The sequence below is a fragment of the Athene noctua genome, chromosome 9 (assembly GCF_965140245.1).
Source record: "Athene noctua chromosome 9, bAthNoc1.hap1.1, whole genome shotgun sequence".
NCBI lineage: Eukaryota > Metazoa > Chordata > Aves > Strigiformes > Strigidae > Athene > Athene noctua.
In genome coordinates, this window is record NC_134045.1 from 8,323,218 (window position 1) to 8,341,344 (window position 18,127).

At 38.4% G+C, this 18,127-nt stretch overlaps 1 protein-coding gene across 1 annotated transcript in view; it reads right to left on the reverse strand.

The window, feature by feature from the left end:
* Positions 1-2,631: 2,631 nt before the first annotated feature.
* MMP2 (matrix metallopeptidase 2) overlaps positions 2,632-18,127 on the reverse strand; it is a 35,013-nt gene continuing 19,517 nt past the window's right edge. Inside the window, exons 8-13 of the mRNA XM_074912981.1 lie at positions 17,742-17,897; positions 15,829-15,982; positions 9,999-10,135; positions 7,990-8,149; positions 4,490-4,599; positions 2,632-3,455 (exon numbers count right to left, since the gene is read on the reverse strand). Coding sequence (XP_074769082.1) covers positions 3,352-3,455; positions 4,490-4,599; positions 7,990-8,149; positions 9,999-10,135; positions 15,829-15,982; positions 17,742-17,897 — 821 coding nt within the window. The 3' untranslated portion in view covers positions 2,632-3,351. The remainder of the gene's footprint in view (positions 3,456-4,489; positions 4,600-7,989; positions 8,150-9,998; positions 10,136-15,828; positions 15,983-17,741; positions 17,898-18,127) is intronic.

The following is an 18,127-nucleotide window of genomic DNA, read 5'->3' on the forward strand; positions in this document are numbered from 1 at the left end:
AAAAGTTCTAAGTGAACCTGACTTCAGTTTAATAAAACTGTAGAAGTAGAACAAGTTACGTAATAGTTTGGTAGCATTTTTGTGCTGGGTTTTGTATGACATTGAGATAAACATGCTTTTGGCCTTTGTTGCTTTCTCTGTAATGAAGGTGGGAAAAATCTTGATTCAGTTCTGCAAATGTCTTAGGAAAAACATGTTGAGGGCAGGAAAGGCAAGGGCAGTGGCCTCACTGACAAGGGCACAGTCTCTTAGTGGCCAAGAGAGGTGAAAAGAACAGGGCTGGGGAGGGTAATCTGGTTCAGCCAGGAATCACCAGAAAAGTTCATAGTGTTGGGACAGGTCCAAAGCCAAACAGGGAGGCAAGTCAGTGGGACAGATTGGTGGGGGACGTGGACAGGTATAGGCAGAGCTGCAATGCTGCTCAGGCAAGGGCTTTCCATCTCATTGGTAACTTATTGCAAACAGGAAAGGAGAGGTACACAATCATTGAGGAAATGTACAATTTCCTGAGTTTTGCCCATAGGAAAAAGAAAAGCACCCCTAACAGCAGAAAATGCATTAAAGTAACTTTAAAGTTTCTTCTCAGGTATCATGACTAGGTGATATCCTGGAGACAGGGCAGGTTGTTTCTGGGTTCCAACAGTGAGTTTTTAAAAGTGGCCACCAGCACGTGGAATTAGACCCAAAAAGCTTTTCAGGGCACATTTTGTTACTTTTGGCATTTCACAGGTCAAATGAAAAGGTTAATGAGAAGGGTTGGTGTACTCCTTCAGCTTGTCTGATATATGTAGGTGAAAACCTGGCAAATGTTATAGTTCATGAACAGAAACAGATGTGTTTACAAATGACCTGTGATAAGGTTGCCAGTCTGAAACTGAATCCAAAGAACTGTGAGTTGGTTTAAGGATAGAAAATTTATTTATTGTTTTCTGTCAGTGATGTAGTCATTGGAGAATGAATTTACTCAGGCAAGAACAAAACAAGCAGCTGAGGAGAACTCCTTAAACCCACCAGATGTGCAGAGTTTTGTAGGATTACGGTATTATTATTACAGAAGGTAAACTGGTAGATTTGCCAGTGTTGCAAAACATACACGTAAGTTGTAGATGAAAAGGAAACTGTTTCAGTCATCGATAGAAATGTGATTTAGCAGGTTCAGAGTTGAAAAGGCCCATTGCAAATGTTCCCCTAATATATTTTTTTTTGAAAACCCTTCCATATTAAATACAGATGCTAGAGCCTGCAGTTTGGGGCAGTATTGACACAAGAACATAAAAAATCTTGAGGGTATGGTTATTGAGGATGCTTAAAGCAGTTAGAGCTTAAATTCTCTAGGGAGAAGTGATTGCAACACTCAAAAGGAACTCCTGGCAGTCATTAAAGCTACAAAATATATTCAACACTAGTATAGGAAGATGCTTATGGTCAGGACAGACCATACATCCCTGCAGTGGCTCAGTAGATCCTGCAGTTCTGAGAAGGTTGCCACGTGTCTGTAAAAGCTGCAACACTAACATTTTGCAATTACAACTACTTTGTTTTGTGCCTTACTGTGTTGACTCTAGTGCAGGACTAATTGGGAAGTAATTAATGATTTCTGAAGAGAATGAGGATGCTAGGAAGGAGATAAGCCTTCTTTTATTTTGGCATAGGTGAAAACTGGTTCGTCCAGGTGAGAATTGTCTGTGGTAATCAACAGTTTCCCAAAGTGGGGGTTATATCTGGAAAACGTACAATGAAAAGATGGTTTGGCAATGCAGCCACTTTAGAAGTGGTATCTTTTCAGAATACCATAGTAAAAAACCCCTCTGCTTAGAATAGGAAAGCACTGAGTGTAAAAATGAAGTTGTAGAGGACAGCAGAAGAAACCAATTGATTATTGGCTCAGGTGTTGGTTACTCGCCAGTTCTATGCATCATGGACTCGGTGTGAGAGAGATGTTGAGAAGGATCTGGGTTGACCACTTGTGTGATGCAGTCCGTAAAGTCTGACAAAGCGTTTCACGGGCATGGAGCTGCGTAAGATCCTTGGCCAATGGATCCAAATGGCCAAACTGATCTCATGGGCAGGAGTAAGGTTTTGCATCTCTGTTTCTCAAGCTTACATTCCCTATAGAATATGTATAGCGCTGACTCTTCCAGACTGGAGTGTGATGAGGTAGCCTGCTGATAAGGAGAAAGCTCTAGTAATAGACAGTCATGTAAACTGCTCTGTGAAGGCAGCAGGCTTTGCGAAGGTGTGGACCATATAATCTCTTTAATGTAAATTGCTGCAGTTACATCTTAGAACTAACAGAGAAAGTAACCTAGATTTCTAAATAAATCCAGTACACAGTTATATACTGGGGTAATATTGTCTTTCCTTTGACAGTTATTTCGCTGTAACATGCTACTGAATTTCTAATTTCAAATGATACAAGGAAGCCTGGCCATGAGAAGTGTTGACAGTGTAATTTGATTTTATTTGTATCATTGGCACTTCATGTGTGGGACATTATTTTCTGTTTTATTTTTTTAATGAGAAACATTCCATCAGATTATGAAAAGAACATTTTCTGTTGCCCAATGTATAAGCAAAAAAACCTAACAGACCAAAACCCCAATATTAAAAAGAACAGGAAAAAAAAAAAAGTTAAACAATAATACTTGACTTTTATGTATAACGCATTGACTTCAGAAATCTGAGTCATTCCGTCCATATAAACAAATTATATAGTAGTAACAAAGTGCATGAAGCAAATTGCTAAATTTAACTAAGGTATTAAAATAAAAAGTACTTTAAAACAATACTTTAACAGTTTCTTGCCATGATTCCATCATGCATCAATACAAATCAAATCCTGAGGCAACCTGTGCCTATGACAGTCTTTCTGTATTACTGTGTAAATAAATGGAAGTAATGATCAAACTCGCAAGAGGGTGAAAAACATCGAGACAAATAATCTATTTATAACAGAGCTGTAATTAAAAAAAAAAAATATCAAAGTGCACTGCTGGTACATCTCATTTGAGCCTATATGGGATGTGTGTAGCACAGGGGCATGATCCAGTCTCCAATGGTTTCAATGCTTTGTTTAAGCACCAAGGGAATAAAGAACGATGGATGTTCTGTTACTAGCATTACTATGAATAGCATGAAAACCGAAAAATTGTACCAGAATATATACGTAAACATCTTTTGTATACTGAGGAGGCAAACACTCTTAAATTATCTGATGTGTACAGTACTGGTACTTAATGTTTTGGTGCCAGTACCAGACTGGTCCAGTAATTAGCATTCAGATCTATTTCTAATTACAGATAAGGCATATAACGAAAAAGTAAATATTTGGTTATTAATATCTCATACAGTTCAGCAACCCAACCAGTCAGAATTTATCTTGCCAATTTTAACAATCTTCAAACTCTTGTCTTCCATTTGTAGGTAGTACTGATCTTTGAAAAAATAGGTGTATCCTGTGAAGGTAAATAAAAAAGCATACTCAGATTATGGAGCACATAATTCTTGATCAAAGCTTTTTTGTCTGTTTGATATTATGAAGCTTAATGAACTGGAAGACTTATTTCCCAAAAGAGATTTAATTTAAAAATACATAAAAATTCCCATCCTGGAGAAGAGAGGTCTTGTTAATTGAAGCCTGCAGTCAGGTTACCATTTTGTGAGCCAGCATTTTCTGGTAAGAAATGTTTGCTGGCAAGATAGATGTTGAAAATGTAATTGAGTTGAGACTCATGTGATATCAGTGGTGCTTCCAGACATTTATGTGTATCTGTGCAAAATATGAGGCCACTTAAAACCATGGGCCAGGGTCTCAGCTGCAGTTTATAGGAGGTTAAACAAAAGAGCAAAATACAACCTGTTTGTGCCTGTGCTCAAGATTATCATACTTGAGTTCTGGCTCTGCTACAGCAGGTTGATGCTGAAATGGTATTGTGACTGCATGCTGGTGCTGAGGAACCAATTTTCCCCATGCCCAAGTTGGAAAACCAGCATGAACCCAGATCTGAGTCTCTGGGACATCTTGACATAAAAGTGTACAACATAGCAATCGAAAACAATGAGATGCTTCAAGACCCGTAAACAAGACAGTATATAGCTGCTTTTTTTTTTTTTTTTTTTTTTTTTATTTAAAAAAAGTGTTCAGCATCAAGGAATTAAATGATAGAGTAGTAGCAGGTTGAATTAAATGACCACGAAAAGGGAAACTAACATAAGTATTATTATTATTTCCTTGGATAAAAATATTCAGGAGAGGTCATATTCCCTAAAAGTTTCATTTTACAGATTTTAAACTGTGATTAGTAGGGTATTTATCAACTGATATTTAATGGGAAAATAAAGAGACAAAAAAAGTTTGTTTGAACCAGTATCCAAAGCTGGATGGGAATTTGTCTCCTACTCATGGACCACAAGAAATTAGTCTCCAATAAGTTTTACAGCAGACAAATAAGAGAGCTTGTTAGTGACTTAAATCAGAATTATGGCTTACCACTGTCACCAAGACCCAGGACAGCATCGAGGTTATCTGGAACACCATTCCAAGAGTCAGCAATAAATTTAGGGGATGCAAGCTCCATTTTCTTCTTTTCTTCATTGTACCTGAAGAAAATTATATCCCTGCATTACAAATCTGTATTTAATGTTAAAATTTAACATAATTTTTCAGGAAGTCCTCATCAAATGTGACTATATAAAGCAATCAAACAGAAATATAGTAACTGAGTTTGTAACATTGTTTCTATTTCATTATAATTATTCCTGACTCCTTTAAAACCCTGTGAAATTTTATGTCCATTTGGAAATGCAATTCTTGCTGAATTGAAAATATACTTTCTAAGCAAAACCCTTTCCAGAAATGTATCTTTAAAATGTCAAACATAATTCTAGGAAAGGTAACTTTTTTCAGGCAGCAGCCAGCATATGAAGGTAGCAGATTTTAATGTGAAATGGCTATCTTTGAAAAATCTTATTTGAAATATGCTTGTAGTCCATGTAATTGATGGATTTCTATTAAGTTACTAATTACCTTCCCTAACAGTTCATTAAAAACCCCTGTTATTTCCAGTCTCTCTTTCAGTGATGATCATCAGATAAATGCCAAGTTAAAAAGACATGCTTTTCTTCGGGGGCAAGAAACCCCAAAATCACAATGGCTTTCACAATCTATGCTTTAAAGAGGAAAGACTCAGCCAGTGTAAATGCACCAAACTCCATGGAAGTCGGATCTAGTTTTCAGTGCCCTTCAGAAGTGAGTGGATCTGTCTGAATCCACACCTGCAGATGAGCAGTTGTTACATTTGTGTGCTTTCCACTGTAGAATGCAAAGATAGATTTGTGCAAAACCAGTTTTACACTCCAACAAACAAGTGATCCAGGATCTCCCTTGCCCATATATAGGGAATAAATGTCCCAGAGATGCAAGGTCCTTGAGAGTGAAGGTGGAAGGAGCGAGACTGTGGCCTGGTTTCCCCATTTTTCTGATTCATAGATGGGAGTCAGTGCTGTGCAGGAGGAATGGAGATGTCCTGAGGAGCAGTGACATGGGATATAGTTTGAACCAGACTTCCTATGCATGTGAGGCCTCAGTCACCCTGGCAGCAACTCTTCGGGAGCAGTGGACTTCAGAGAGGTCGTCTTTGACTAGCACTGGAGGGAGGGAAGCATTTATGTTCTCTGTTTCTATTTATCCATATTATCTTGGGTTACCTTTCCCTCATTCCTGTATGGAACTACTTGGATAGTAGTTCCAGAGTAACACCAGTGCAAATGAGCAGTAGGTTGGTCAAAATAAATTTAAATAATGAATTTAAATTACTTACTATTTTTTCCTTGGATACTTAAAGAAAATCTAGTGTCATGCTGGGTAGCTTTAAAACTTCAGCTGTGGAATCTGAGCCACCTCCTCTTCACCTTGCTTAACAATCTTGTTATAATAACACTAAAACAGCTTGGGGCTGGAAGGATGGAGAGGACAACACTTTCAAAAAATCCATTTAAAGTAAGTGTGATAATGGCACAGGAAGGATTATTTTGATTCTGTCTGGCAGAGTCCTTGTATAAAATAAAACAGACACATACTTAAGAGTTATAGCATCTGTGTTAAACAGAGATGCATTTTTTCTTGAAATATTTGTCAACTGCTGGCTTGGTTCTTTACACAGATAGAAATCACTTCTTATTTTGATTCCTTAACAATAAATTATGCATTCTGAAGTGACTACAACTGATAAGGTACTTTGTTAAAAATACTGTCTGTGATTAGAGTCATGAATTACTTAGAGGCCCTGGAGTAGATTAATAAAAACAATCATTGGTACAGAGGAGACCAGCAGCTTTGCTAACTCATAGTTTGTAGGTCTTGGTAGGAATCCAAAGTATTGCGGATGGCTGTATGAGAACTACTTGCAAATGTTTAAGATGGTCTCTACAATACATTGAAAAATTAATGACATTCTTTAGCTTTTAAGTTGTGGTTTTGTTTTTTTTTTTTCTTTAGATAATGGAGAAGAGTACTGTCCTCAAAGTAATTGAAAGTTATGATCAAGTGGCAATTGTGAAAGGGTATTTTATTTACTTACAGGAATCCACAGCCATTAGGATATAATAAAGACATTCATCCAGTTTGATCATAACATGAAATTAATGTTCACATAAAATTGACTCAATTATACCGAGACCTCCTTTGATATTTTATATAGAGCATCTCTCAGAAGGAACCCTTATAGCTTGGAGAATCTTTTAGATTTCTGGTGGGTGTTTCAAATGTTTAACTTTCCTCTAAATTGTCAGTTAATGAATGGTTCAACTTTCAGCCTGTTTTGTAATGTCTGCATTCCTGAAGTAAAGCCCTGTTCCTCAAAGAGACCTCTGATGGTGAAAGCAGGAGTTAGTGTCTCTGTTTTGTTCTTATGCCATTCTGATAGACAGAGGTAACTCAAAGTTCCTCAAAGCACCAGTGTCTCCGTTTTTTAAGATGATCTTTTGTGCCAGATCTTCCTGCCAATTATGATAATGAAATTCTATTAAATGCAACTAGTAGATTCTTCATCAGGTGTAATGTAGGATATTTATCTCTACCACAGTTATAGCCTTGAGACATTTTAAGGACATTCTTTCCTAATCTAAGAGTCCAAGATCCTTCCTGGATGGAGCGTGGCAGCAGGTCACCTGAGTTTGGTTGTTTGCATTGCATTATATTTTGCTTCTCATGCGGTCTTTTGAACAGGAACCTTAGTTCAAATACAGTTACATGCATTTGTGGAATACTACATTTGTGGTGTTCTTTGCAAGAAAAACTTCTCTGAGCATGTACTGCAAACATGGAAAGGACTGTAGAGACAGTCAAAATGAACTTCCCAAAGTATTAACAGATAGGCTTCTTGTGTTTTATTCAGATCTCCTCAGTGCCAACTCTATTAGTAGAGCAAAAGGATTTACAGTCATCCCCAACATGCCTTGCCAGTCACACTGCCGTTTCTTTTACATCCAGTGCCTCCAAACTCAATGGCTTAGCGAAAGAATTTCAAAGGCAATTTGGTCAGTCTTTGGCTTCAAGTGATTTGAGATCAGCCCATTTTAAGGAATTCCTTTCAGAGTTTTCCCCCAGCAATAGTGAGCTGACAGAAGGGACAGCTTGCCCCTCTCAAAAGCCTGAGAGTTGACGTGGGGCAGTTGTTGGTAAACAGGGGTTGAGGAATAGGTTGTTAGCGGTGAGTGGCCTGACAGAGACTCCCAGATACTGCCATTGCAAGCTGTGTTCTCAAATATGTGCTAGTTTCCTGATGCTGTGCTGAAGTGCTTTCCTAGCCATAGTCCGTGGATCAGCATCCTCACTTGCCACTGCTGTCAGCTCTGTCCTGACAGCCCTCGTGTATTCTCTAAGGCTGAACCCCCTGTGTTTGGTTCCTGCCTCCTGCACCTCAGTGTGCATTCAGCTCTAGAGACACAGCTTGGCTAACAGTGTACCACCATCACTTCAATGCATCTTACTTCCAGTATCTGTCTCCAGCAAAAATGTATGTCCTCTTGTTTCTGCCCCAGTTAAAAGCTGCATCAACGCGCTGCACATCAGGGGGTAGTCCCAGGTTGGTGAGTTTCTTTGGATAGCCCCTGTCCAAGTTACTGGCTGTATAAACCCAGTACTCATTTCCTAAGCAGGGAAGAAAACAAAACAAACACACACTGTTTATTAATCAGATACAGAGCAGTATTTCTTCTTTTATGCTCTGTATGAGACTTCTTATTGCGCTAACTGTACTACCAGTCTTTCTAGTATTTTACCAACTGTGAAGCACTAGATTAGAGTGCAGGTGTACTCTGATTTCAATTTCTGCTTTTGCCTCCTGAGTGTTGCTTGCCTCTTAGCAAAAGACATCACTTCAGCATGCTCTTGCTTCCTCCCTTCTTAACTTCTCATCTTTGAGACAGACACTGTCTTAGTACAGTTGGGGTTATGTTCAAATAGTTAATATTTGTAATTTTTTGTATGATGAAGATGGTCTGAAACCAGGCATTAGCATCTGAAAGTCAAATGCAGAAACTCATGTTCACCCTCCATTTGTAGAGCAATTTTATTGAGTAATTAACATGAAGTTTTTGCCCAGAGTTCCTATTTCTGTTGTTTATTGTCATACAGAGTTTTCTAATGTCTCTCCAAATATGTAGTAACGGAAGATGTACTAGTATTCTACATTCTTTATGTGGAATTATAATTTACTTAGTAAACACCCTCACGGGATTCACTGAAAGCCATGGAAAGATTCATTCATGAAAGGACATTCCTTGATTCTGTGCTAGTGGGAAAGAAAGTAAGTGAAGTATTAATATGAGAAAAGTGTAAAGTGTAGTGTTTTGAGTTCATGCGACGTTACAATTTTGCCATTTGGGAGCAAAGGGTGGGTCTCAGGAGTAGGTATTTTAAGACAGTTGGGGTACATGTAACTTTCAAACCGATCTTTGTTTGATAGTTTGTATTTACTTATTTATTTATCAAGTAGGTTTTCCTGAAGATTATAAAGAGAGGGAGAGGGGTTAGATGTAAGATGTAGGATTATGTATAGTATATGCAGTATTTAAACTGTTTTGGCTTGCCTGAAATAAAACTTTTCCAAGCTTTTTTTTTGTTTTTTTTTTTTTTTTGTTTGTTTTTTTTTTTTTTTTTTTGTTTTGTTTTTTTTTTTGTTTTCCCCCTCCATGTAAACTCAGGCAAATGGCCTTGGAGACATGTGGAATAGATTATCATTACTTTTTTCCCTCCTGTACAGAAAATGTACAGCAGCACTGGCCATATGTTTTTTACATGATTGGAGATGTTTAGTCATCTTTTAGTAGATACTGGAGCCCAGTTTTTGCTGGCTCAGTTTTTCATGTTGAAAATAGCCTCCCAGTTCCACTAATGTGGCCAGTGCATCTGAACCATATGTGTGACTTATGACAGACAGAACAGTGCTTCCTGTTATCCTCCTCTCCCATGGAGGCAGCTCGACAGCTGCTTGTATCCTCTGCCTGGTGAGCCACCATGGCAGATACTTGGAAGCCAGAGTAGAAGTCAGTCTTTGGCAAAAGAGGAGACAAGGAGAGAGACGGCAGGAGAAAAAGATCTAATCTTCTCAAGCAACATGTACAGAGACAATAGCTTAAAATGAGAAGAAACAGAAGAACAGAGCAGTGAGTGATGAAACAGAGCTCCCACTGTTGTTGATTTTTGTTTTAAGTAATGACTCTTGTTTAGTCTTGCTTATTGTTGAGTGTATCTTTCTAGGTGTTGATAGCTCCCCTTTGTTGCAATGGAGGCTGAATGCTGTTCAGAGTCTTTCAGACCCAGCCTTTGTCCTAAAATCATCACCATGGGATGTTTTGAGATCTGTCACCCATACCTGCTGGCTCCACTGCCTCTTAGGCAGGCCATTCTCTGGCCCAGTTACAACTCGGAGGAAGTTGAGCTTGAATGCAACATTTATGCAAATGGCTACGTACATTTTAAAACTTAAAACTGATACCTGCAAAAAATACAGCCTTCTCGTCCTGAGGGGCCTCGTAGACAGCATCAATTTTCTCTGGCAGATCAGGCCAGAATGTAGCAACAAGAAGAGGACCTGTGGGTTTTCCTCGGGGGTTTACAGTCCTCCACATGAATCTGAGCAGAACAGAAAATTGTATGAGATTTACAATGAACTAATTCACCGGCACATCTGTTTCTCATAATTTCTGGCAAAGGCCACATAAGCGTGCTTATACACACATGCGCACACACACATTAGCAGCAACACACACTTGTGGCTGTTTTCCTACGGTGACTGAAAAACCAAATGATTCATTTAGAAGCATGTTCCTCAAACAGTTGCACAATAAGCTGCATGCAGGTGAAATTGCTTGCACTGATTGCACTGATTGCTTTGGAGCTCCTGTTGCTTTTTCCATCAGGGCAAAATGTATTCTGTGCTTGAGTCTACAAATAAACTAATTTACAAGGTGTTTAAACTATTAGAGCTCTCCTGCTGTTGTGTATGGAGCAGATAGATGAGTGTTTGACAAAAGCAGAGATTTATATTCTGTGAATTGCTCTTGCAATTACTATTGTGGTGACTAAAAGTTCAAATTTAATAACAGTATATCAAACTGCTTGGAAGTGAGCTTGGCTGTAAAAGAAACTGCTAGCACTAAAAATGTTCATTAGAGAAATGCAAAGGGTAATTTATTGGCTGTTTTATGTATAAGTAGGTTCATCATTTGATTTAAGCTTTAAAAAGCTGTAATTATCTTTAAATGGTAGAGCTTTGTGCAGAGGGATTTTGGTATTAAAAATGACACTACTATTTCCTCCTTCATAGAGTGAAGAACTTTTTTCCTTTTTTCAAAGGAAAAAACTTTTTTCAAAGTTTTGCCATGGTCATAAAATGAAAAATCAGCAAGCTGGTGGAATCACTCTTGCATCAAACTATAGCTATTAAATTCTCAGGTCAAACAGTTTTTACTATAGTTATGTTGCTGAAGCTCAAGGTGCTACTAGCATCTTTTTTTTTTTTTCCACACTATAAATAATCATTACCCATTTCTACCTAGAATAATTAAACCCAGGATCTGAAACTGAGTTTTGGTTTTGCCGAAAACTTGGAGGAGAGACCTAAAGTCATTTAATAAATTGCTGTATTTTTATTAGCAGAAGTTTGACTGTGAACAGAGCTAGCTTGAGACAAATAAAACATTTTTAATGCATTTACAAGTATGATTAGTTGCTGCAGACTGAATTACGGAAATCTGTGTTGTTTGATATGAGGAAGAGTACAACTGGAAAGTTCATTGTTTTTTCTGTCTCTTAATTAAAATACACATTAGTTTCACCTGACATGGTACTAATAATGAAAACAGTAATATGTTAACTTACTCTCATTTTGCATACATATATGTTTTTTTAACATGTACAAAAATATAGCTGAGCATAACTCATCATAATTTTTATTTTAAAAAAGAGACAAGGAATAAGGCATTTAGCTAATTACTCTTGCTCTTGACAGTGTTTAAACTTTATGAAACTGTAAAAGGTAATAATGTTTGTTTCATGTTTCTCTTTTTAGACAGAAAAGCAGTTCCAATATTACATGAAATGGAAATCCATGTAACAGATCTTTCTAACACTGCATTCGTAAAAGTAGCTCCTTTAAAAATCCAAGTTACAGAATTCACAGTCACATTTGGGCCTGATTTATGGTTGAGTCAGCACTAATAATTAGTATCTGCATGAATTCCAAACTTTCCAGAGCCAACAGACTCGAACACCGAGTTTTTATTAAAGCAAACATTTCAAAGTACTTGTTAAAATGGTGAGGTTTCCTCATGGAAAGGAAAACTTTGTCAAAGCTGAATTTTCTTCTCTTTTTGAATCGGGTAGGAGGTATTTTTATTTCTACTCATCTTATTGAAGAGATGGTGACAATAATTATTTGGCTTTCTCATTTCACTTTGAACATGTTAAAATGTTTTAACACATTCAGGTTAAATTTTAATATTATGTTTATAGACTGATTTAATATTTTGTAACAGTAAATACTTTACATTATATTTCAATATAATCAAGATTTGCTGTTATTATTATTACTACTACTACATGCAGTTTTGTAAAGGGACCAAATCAGAAGTTTGAATTTTTGTTCACTTTCAGAAGAAAAACATCCGTGTAAATGCTGTACTCCGACACTCAGGTGCTTGGAGGATTCTGTGCCCAGTGGAAAAGTTCAAGTGTTCTCTATAACCAGCAGCACCTCCAGTAATTCCCTTTTATTTCTTTGGTTTGAAGAGGGAGAGAAAAACACTGTTTCGAAAGAATTAATCTGATCTGACCTCCTTTTTGCTATTTATTCCTTTTGCTTGTGTAATATGACAGTTGGATGCTATGGTCATTTTCATGAATCATGGAAGTCACACGGCACATGATAGACATTTGTTTTTTGAATTCCAAAAGTGAGTCATAATGCTGCTTGCCTGATAACTTGGAAAGCTGCAAGACTGACAGTCAAAGCAATTCCAGAGCAAAACAATTCAACAATTGTCTGCTTTTGCTGCATGTTCAATAAAGCATGAGTCAGTTTGAACAGATTGTTTTGGTACGCGCGTAGTTCTTTGGCCAACTGTACTTGAATGCGAAATAATTCTGTTTTGTTGGGATTATATAGAATACGGATTTGCTTTGCTGATTTAGGAATAGATTTTAAATTGTTCCTTGTTGGATCAAGCCTTGCGTGATTACCCGTTTACAAAAGCAGAAGCCAGGTGGAGGTCTGGCTGAAAACCAAGGCCCACAAGTGGGCAAAAGAAGATCAGTGTGCTGTGGACAGTGTGGAACTTGAAAGGGTTTTCTAATACTGTGAGAATGTTTTTCCTTTTGAAGGCACTGAGCTGAGGTGAATACTTTAGGTCTCTGATGACTGTGCTTGCAAAAGTGGGCACTGGTTTTGGCAAACTTGTTAGGCCAGTGTGTTGGCGCCAGCTCTGTGCAACTTGCTGGTGAAAGGGCCCAGTGCTGACTTTCTGTAAGGCCATTTCATGGCCAAGAAAGGGCAGTTTCTTGCCATTAGGGATCACTGGATTGTAAGGAATCTTAGCCTGCCGCTGACAGGGCCAAGAGGAATAGCACAAAAGGTACCACAGGTGTCCTCACAGGCATGTTCAGTGAGCTATTTTGCCCCTAGCAGCTGTAATAGAAATGGGGAACTTTATGTTCTTACAACCAGAAGTTTGATATCCAATTTCTGCATTGTTAAAACACAAAGCCTGTGATAAAGATGATGTCAGACTTCAAACCCAAAGCACCATTATTCTGCGTATCACATAGATGGGAACTAGAAGAAAATGTACTGAAGGAATTACTGTATACTATGGCCTGCAAAATTACCCAATTAACCATGATTTTTTTGATATGAAAAGCTGGTGAGTAGAGTTAAACTGTGGAGCATAGTAATAAATCCTTCATATCTTCTAGCTGATAATTTAAATCTGGAGGAAATGGCAGGACTTTATACCCACAGGAGATAACTATTAAATTGCTGTTTTGTGAGGGTGACCTTGTTTGTTGGTTCCTGCTTCCTCTTAAATTTCATCTGACATCTGGGAAGGAGCAATGAGCAGGTGAGTTGTAATACTTCCATCAGCTTCAGATGCTTGTATATGTTTCTGTATGATAGCAGACAGTGTTTGATTTAGGCATGCGCAATGAATGTGTGTGGGCCTAGATCTTCAGTGGCTTTGGGAGAATGTTCAGGGTAACTGAGGATAAATGATTTCAAGTTGGGCACTGATTTAGGGCAGAGAAAAAGGAGCTTTAGTGTCTCTCAACATGGTGCTGCCAAGTCCTATAGTCCTTGGGAGATGCTCTTCATTTCTGAGCAGCTGGATAATACAGGCCCTGGCAAAGGCAGTGGGAGCTGCAGCTGTGCAGCCACCTCATTTTATCAGGAATGTCCCTGCTTTTGCATCAGAAATGCTTTTTGTGTCTTTTGCCACAGAGGCCTCGCACACATGTAGCCCCAATCACCAGTGTCCTTGATGTGTTATTACAGCAGCCATGAGTCACATAATACTGTTATTTAGTGATTTTGGACTCAAATTGGATTAAACCACTCAGGGACAAGACTTTGCTCACAGATTTCATGATTGTATCTGTATGAACATGGGAAAGAACCAGATCCTCTTGGATCAGTCTATCACAATGAAAATTATACTACAACTGAAGATTTGCTAAAACAATGTCTCCATGGTGGAAGAGGCATCTGAGATTCTTGTGACTAGCTTTGGGTGAACTACTTTTTTGAAGGAGTGTTTTTAATAGTTGAGATTGGAAATTTTCTTTCAGCCAGATTTGAAGCTTTCCCCCAGAGTGCAGACTATATGAAATGAAATCAGGAAGGATGGTGCCTCCAGAGCTCTACTTCACTGGAAGTGATGGGATTTCCATTGCTCAATTACAATCCTTGTAGGTTTTGCTACAAAAGGCATCCGGAAATTTTACAGGGAATGAATCTTTCTTTGGCAGGGAATAGACTGGCTGATGCATCTCTTCCATTGCTAATTTTGTGATTAAAATTACAGATGGGTAAATCTCTAAAGATTCTATGGGTCATATCTGGTTTGCATAATAAGCATTGAGAAGTTTGGATGTGTCTCCCACCTACTTCACCCTTTTAAGCAACCCTTATTTGTCAGCAGGGCTGACACCCGGGTTAATTTTTGCTCTCCAGTCTGTAAAATTGGGCAGAAGATATCATGAGAACAGGCTTTTTTGTGAGGTTTGTGGCATTTCCTTGTCCTGATTTTAGCTAGAAGTACCAGCAGCCCAGTTGCTGTCATAGCATCTTGACTTGTGCAATCCCAGTATAGGACAGAAACTGGAAATTAAAAACCACCACAAAACTGCCTAAAATAATGGCTGAAGTTGAAAATTCCAGACTCTCAAAGAAGTTTGAGAGTAGCTCTAGGAAAAGGTGAATTTATGGCATAATCATCTCACCTATCTCTAATTACAAAAATCTTTTGGACATGAAGGTGGTTGGGAGTAATCAGCATGGATTTTCAAATGGGAAGTCATGCTTGACCAACCTGATAACCTTCTATGACGAAATGACTGGCTTGGTAGATGAGGGGAGAGAAGGTCAGAAAGGTTTTTTTAACCCTGTTTTGCAATAAGATTCTCATAGAGACACTGTTGAAGTATGGATGAGGTAAGCAGACAGTGAGGTGGACTGAAAATTGGCTGACTGGCTGGGCTACAAAGTCTAGCTGGAGGCTACTAACTACCAGTGTACTCCAGGAGTCAGCACTGGGTAGAAGACTGTTTAACATCTTCCGTAATGATCGAGATGATGGGGCAGAGCACACCCTCAGCACATTTTCTGATGACCCAGAACTGGGAGGAGCTGCTGATGCACCAGAGGGTTGTGCTGCCATCTGGAGAAATGGGATGACAGGAACCTCGTGCAGTTTGACAAAGGCCAGTTCAAGGTCCTGCACCTGGGGAGGAACAACCCCAAACACCAGTACATACTGGGGGCCAACAGACTGAAAGCAGCTTCATGAAAAGAGGACCTAGGGGTCCTGGTGGAAATCAAATCGGCCACGAGCCAGCAGTATGCCCTTGTGGCAAAGAAGGCCTTATTGTTTAACCATAAAATGAGAATTTGCCATCTCTTTCTGTTAGGAGTTGATTAGGACACTTTGCTGTCTCTAAACACATAAATGAAAGGACAGAGAATGTGCCTATTAAATTTCTAGAGTTTGATGAATAGGTCTGACAGATTCGTCCAGTTGAGGCCCCATTGGTAAGCAACTTATCTCACTTACCTATCTTTGAAGAAAAACGTTTCTCCTCTAATTTGTGCGACTCCATCAAATACAATGTCATGCTTGCAGAGCTCTGGAGTGACAGGTCCAAGGGTTGGACGTGGGCCTGGCCCTGGTCCTGGCCCTGGTCCAGGTTCAACATCAGGCGATACTTCTGTAATGGTGAACAGAGATATTCTGTTACACTGAAATACAGTGTTTGCATAGGTTACATAGAGAACATGAACTACAATATTTTCTAGAAGGGGGATAATTTGGAGGCATTGCTTGAAGGAGAAAAAACTTTGTGATAAAATCTTTTTAGAAGAAGGGTAGTCAAGAACATCTGAGAAGGCCTTAGCTTCCAGTCCTGCCATAATCTGCGGTGTGGCCTCATTGTGTCTGTGTGAGTGTCTTCCCATGTTGAGCTGCCTCTTTAACTTGAAAGATATTCAGAAGCCACTATACTGGGTTTAAATGTTGACATTACAATTTTTATTTTACTGGCTTCTAAAAAGAAGAGAAATGCCTTTCAAAGTCCTTCTACAGAATTATCTGCAACTCCACTGAGAGAGATGTCAAAGTGGATTTATCTTTCCAGAAGTGCCAATAGTTTGCAAGTTACAAAGATGCATTTTGAGCCATTTGTATTACCTTTCTGCCCTCATAAATAATCAAAATGTGCTCTTCAGAACATGCACTTTGCCATCTGTTTTGTTTTATTTTTTTTCATTATTTTGCTACTGCTCTATTGCCTTATGAGGCATTTGCCTTTTTCGTAGAATCAGGTTGATTTACTGTATGAAACAAAGTGGAGTGTAGCTGATTTGAGATAATAATATTGGAAGAAAACAAAGGTTTTTTTGAACAGTTGTTTCATATAGAAAGCAGTTTGTAAAGGGTTATATCAGTTATAAAGAGACAAGGAAGATAGTTTTGTCTCAGGTGTTGAAGTGTGCCTTGGGAGAACTGGGTTAAATTCTGAACTCTATCAAAGATACTCCATATGAACTTAGAAAATTCGCTTAACCTTGCCCATATCTCAATTCCCAGTCTTAATTAAAGCAGCTAAGAACAAGGAAAAAAATGAAGATTCAAATCAGATTTTTGATAAAAAGGTGTCTTGTGGTAATCATTTTAGTATATTCCTATTATCATTTCTAAGGTGTTGTATATTGTAGAATATAGTCACAATTAGGAAAATATCTCAGTAGAAAAGTGAAAAGTACAGAAAGAGAAATTATGTAGATTTTCTTCTATTGACTGTAGTATACTTGTGCCTCTACAAGGTAGAAAATATATACATGGAAGGAACTTAAATCTTAATACTTATGCATTTTACTAAAAGTATCTGTGGAGAAATTAACAAATTTTAAAGATGTACCCACATAAAAATACTTAAATCCACCTTTTCTCCAGCAGCTTTCCAAATGAATTTACATTGAAGTATCAGGTCCCACACACTCTCTGCAAATGTTATTGTGACAGTACAGTTGAATTACTGTGGGAAGGCAATGTGAACTCTTTCCAAGCTAGGACAGGAAACATCCTTCCCCTCTTACAGGGAGTTGCAATCTGGGAAGCTCAGAGTGCTGTAGACAATAATACCCCAAAGCACCCATGTCAGATATTTCAAGCTAGAGAAAAGCACAGCATTTCATTGTCCCAGTAAAGGCATTAGAAATTTTCATCTAACAGTTTGGTTATGAGGAGTTTTGGGGCTCCTGTTAGTTCAGTAAATTTAGTGATGCCTCATCCTTAAATTGTGACATTTGATTGAAGTAATAACATGAAGAGAGCAGGGAGAAAGGAACAGGGGATGTTTCTGGCATTGGTGGTATTGTGCAGTATGTAATTTAGTGCAAATTGAATCCCAGATTTCAGCCTGTACTGCATGCTTTTCTGATGAGTCTGCTGAGAAGAGAGGACTTTACCATATAGCTCCTGGATCCCTTTAATGTCATCCTGAGAAAGCCGAAAGTTCTTGGTGTAGGTGTAGATAGGGGCCATAAGAGCTCCTGGATCCTCAGAGTGCTCTAATCCCATAGCATGGCCAAATTCATGAGCAGCAACCAAGAAGAGACTGTATCCTAAATAACACAGCAAGATACTGTTAGCTGCTTGCATCTCAATAGAAGTGTACTACACAGGTTGTTCATAGTCTTACAATTTTATTTTCCTTGCTACCCACCAAAAATGGTCAATAATAAATACCATAATTAATATTTACAGCCTTCAACAGTGAATGCCATACATATTGCCAGAAATGACATTTCATTAGAGAGATTCTAAAACCTCTTCTATAGCTGTTGCTGCTGTC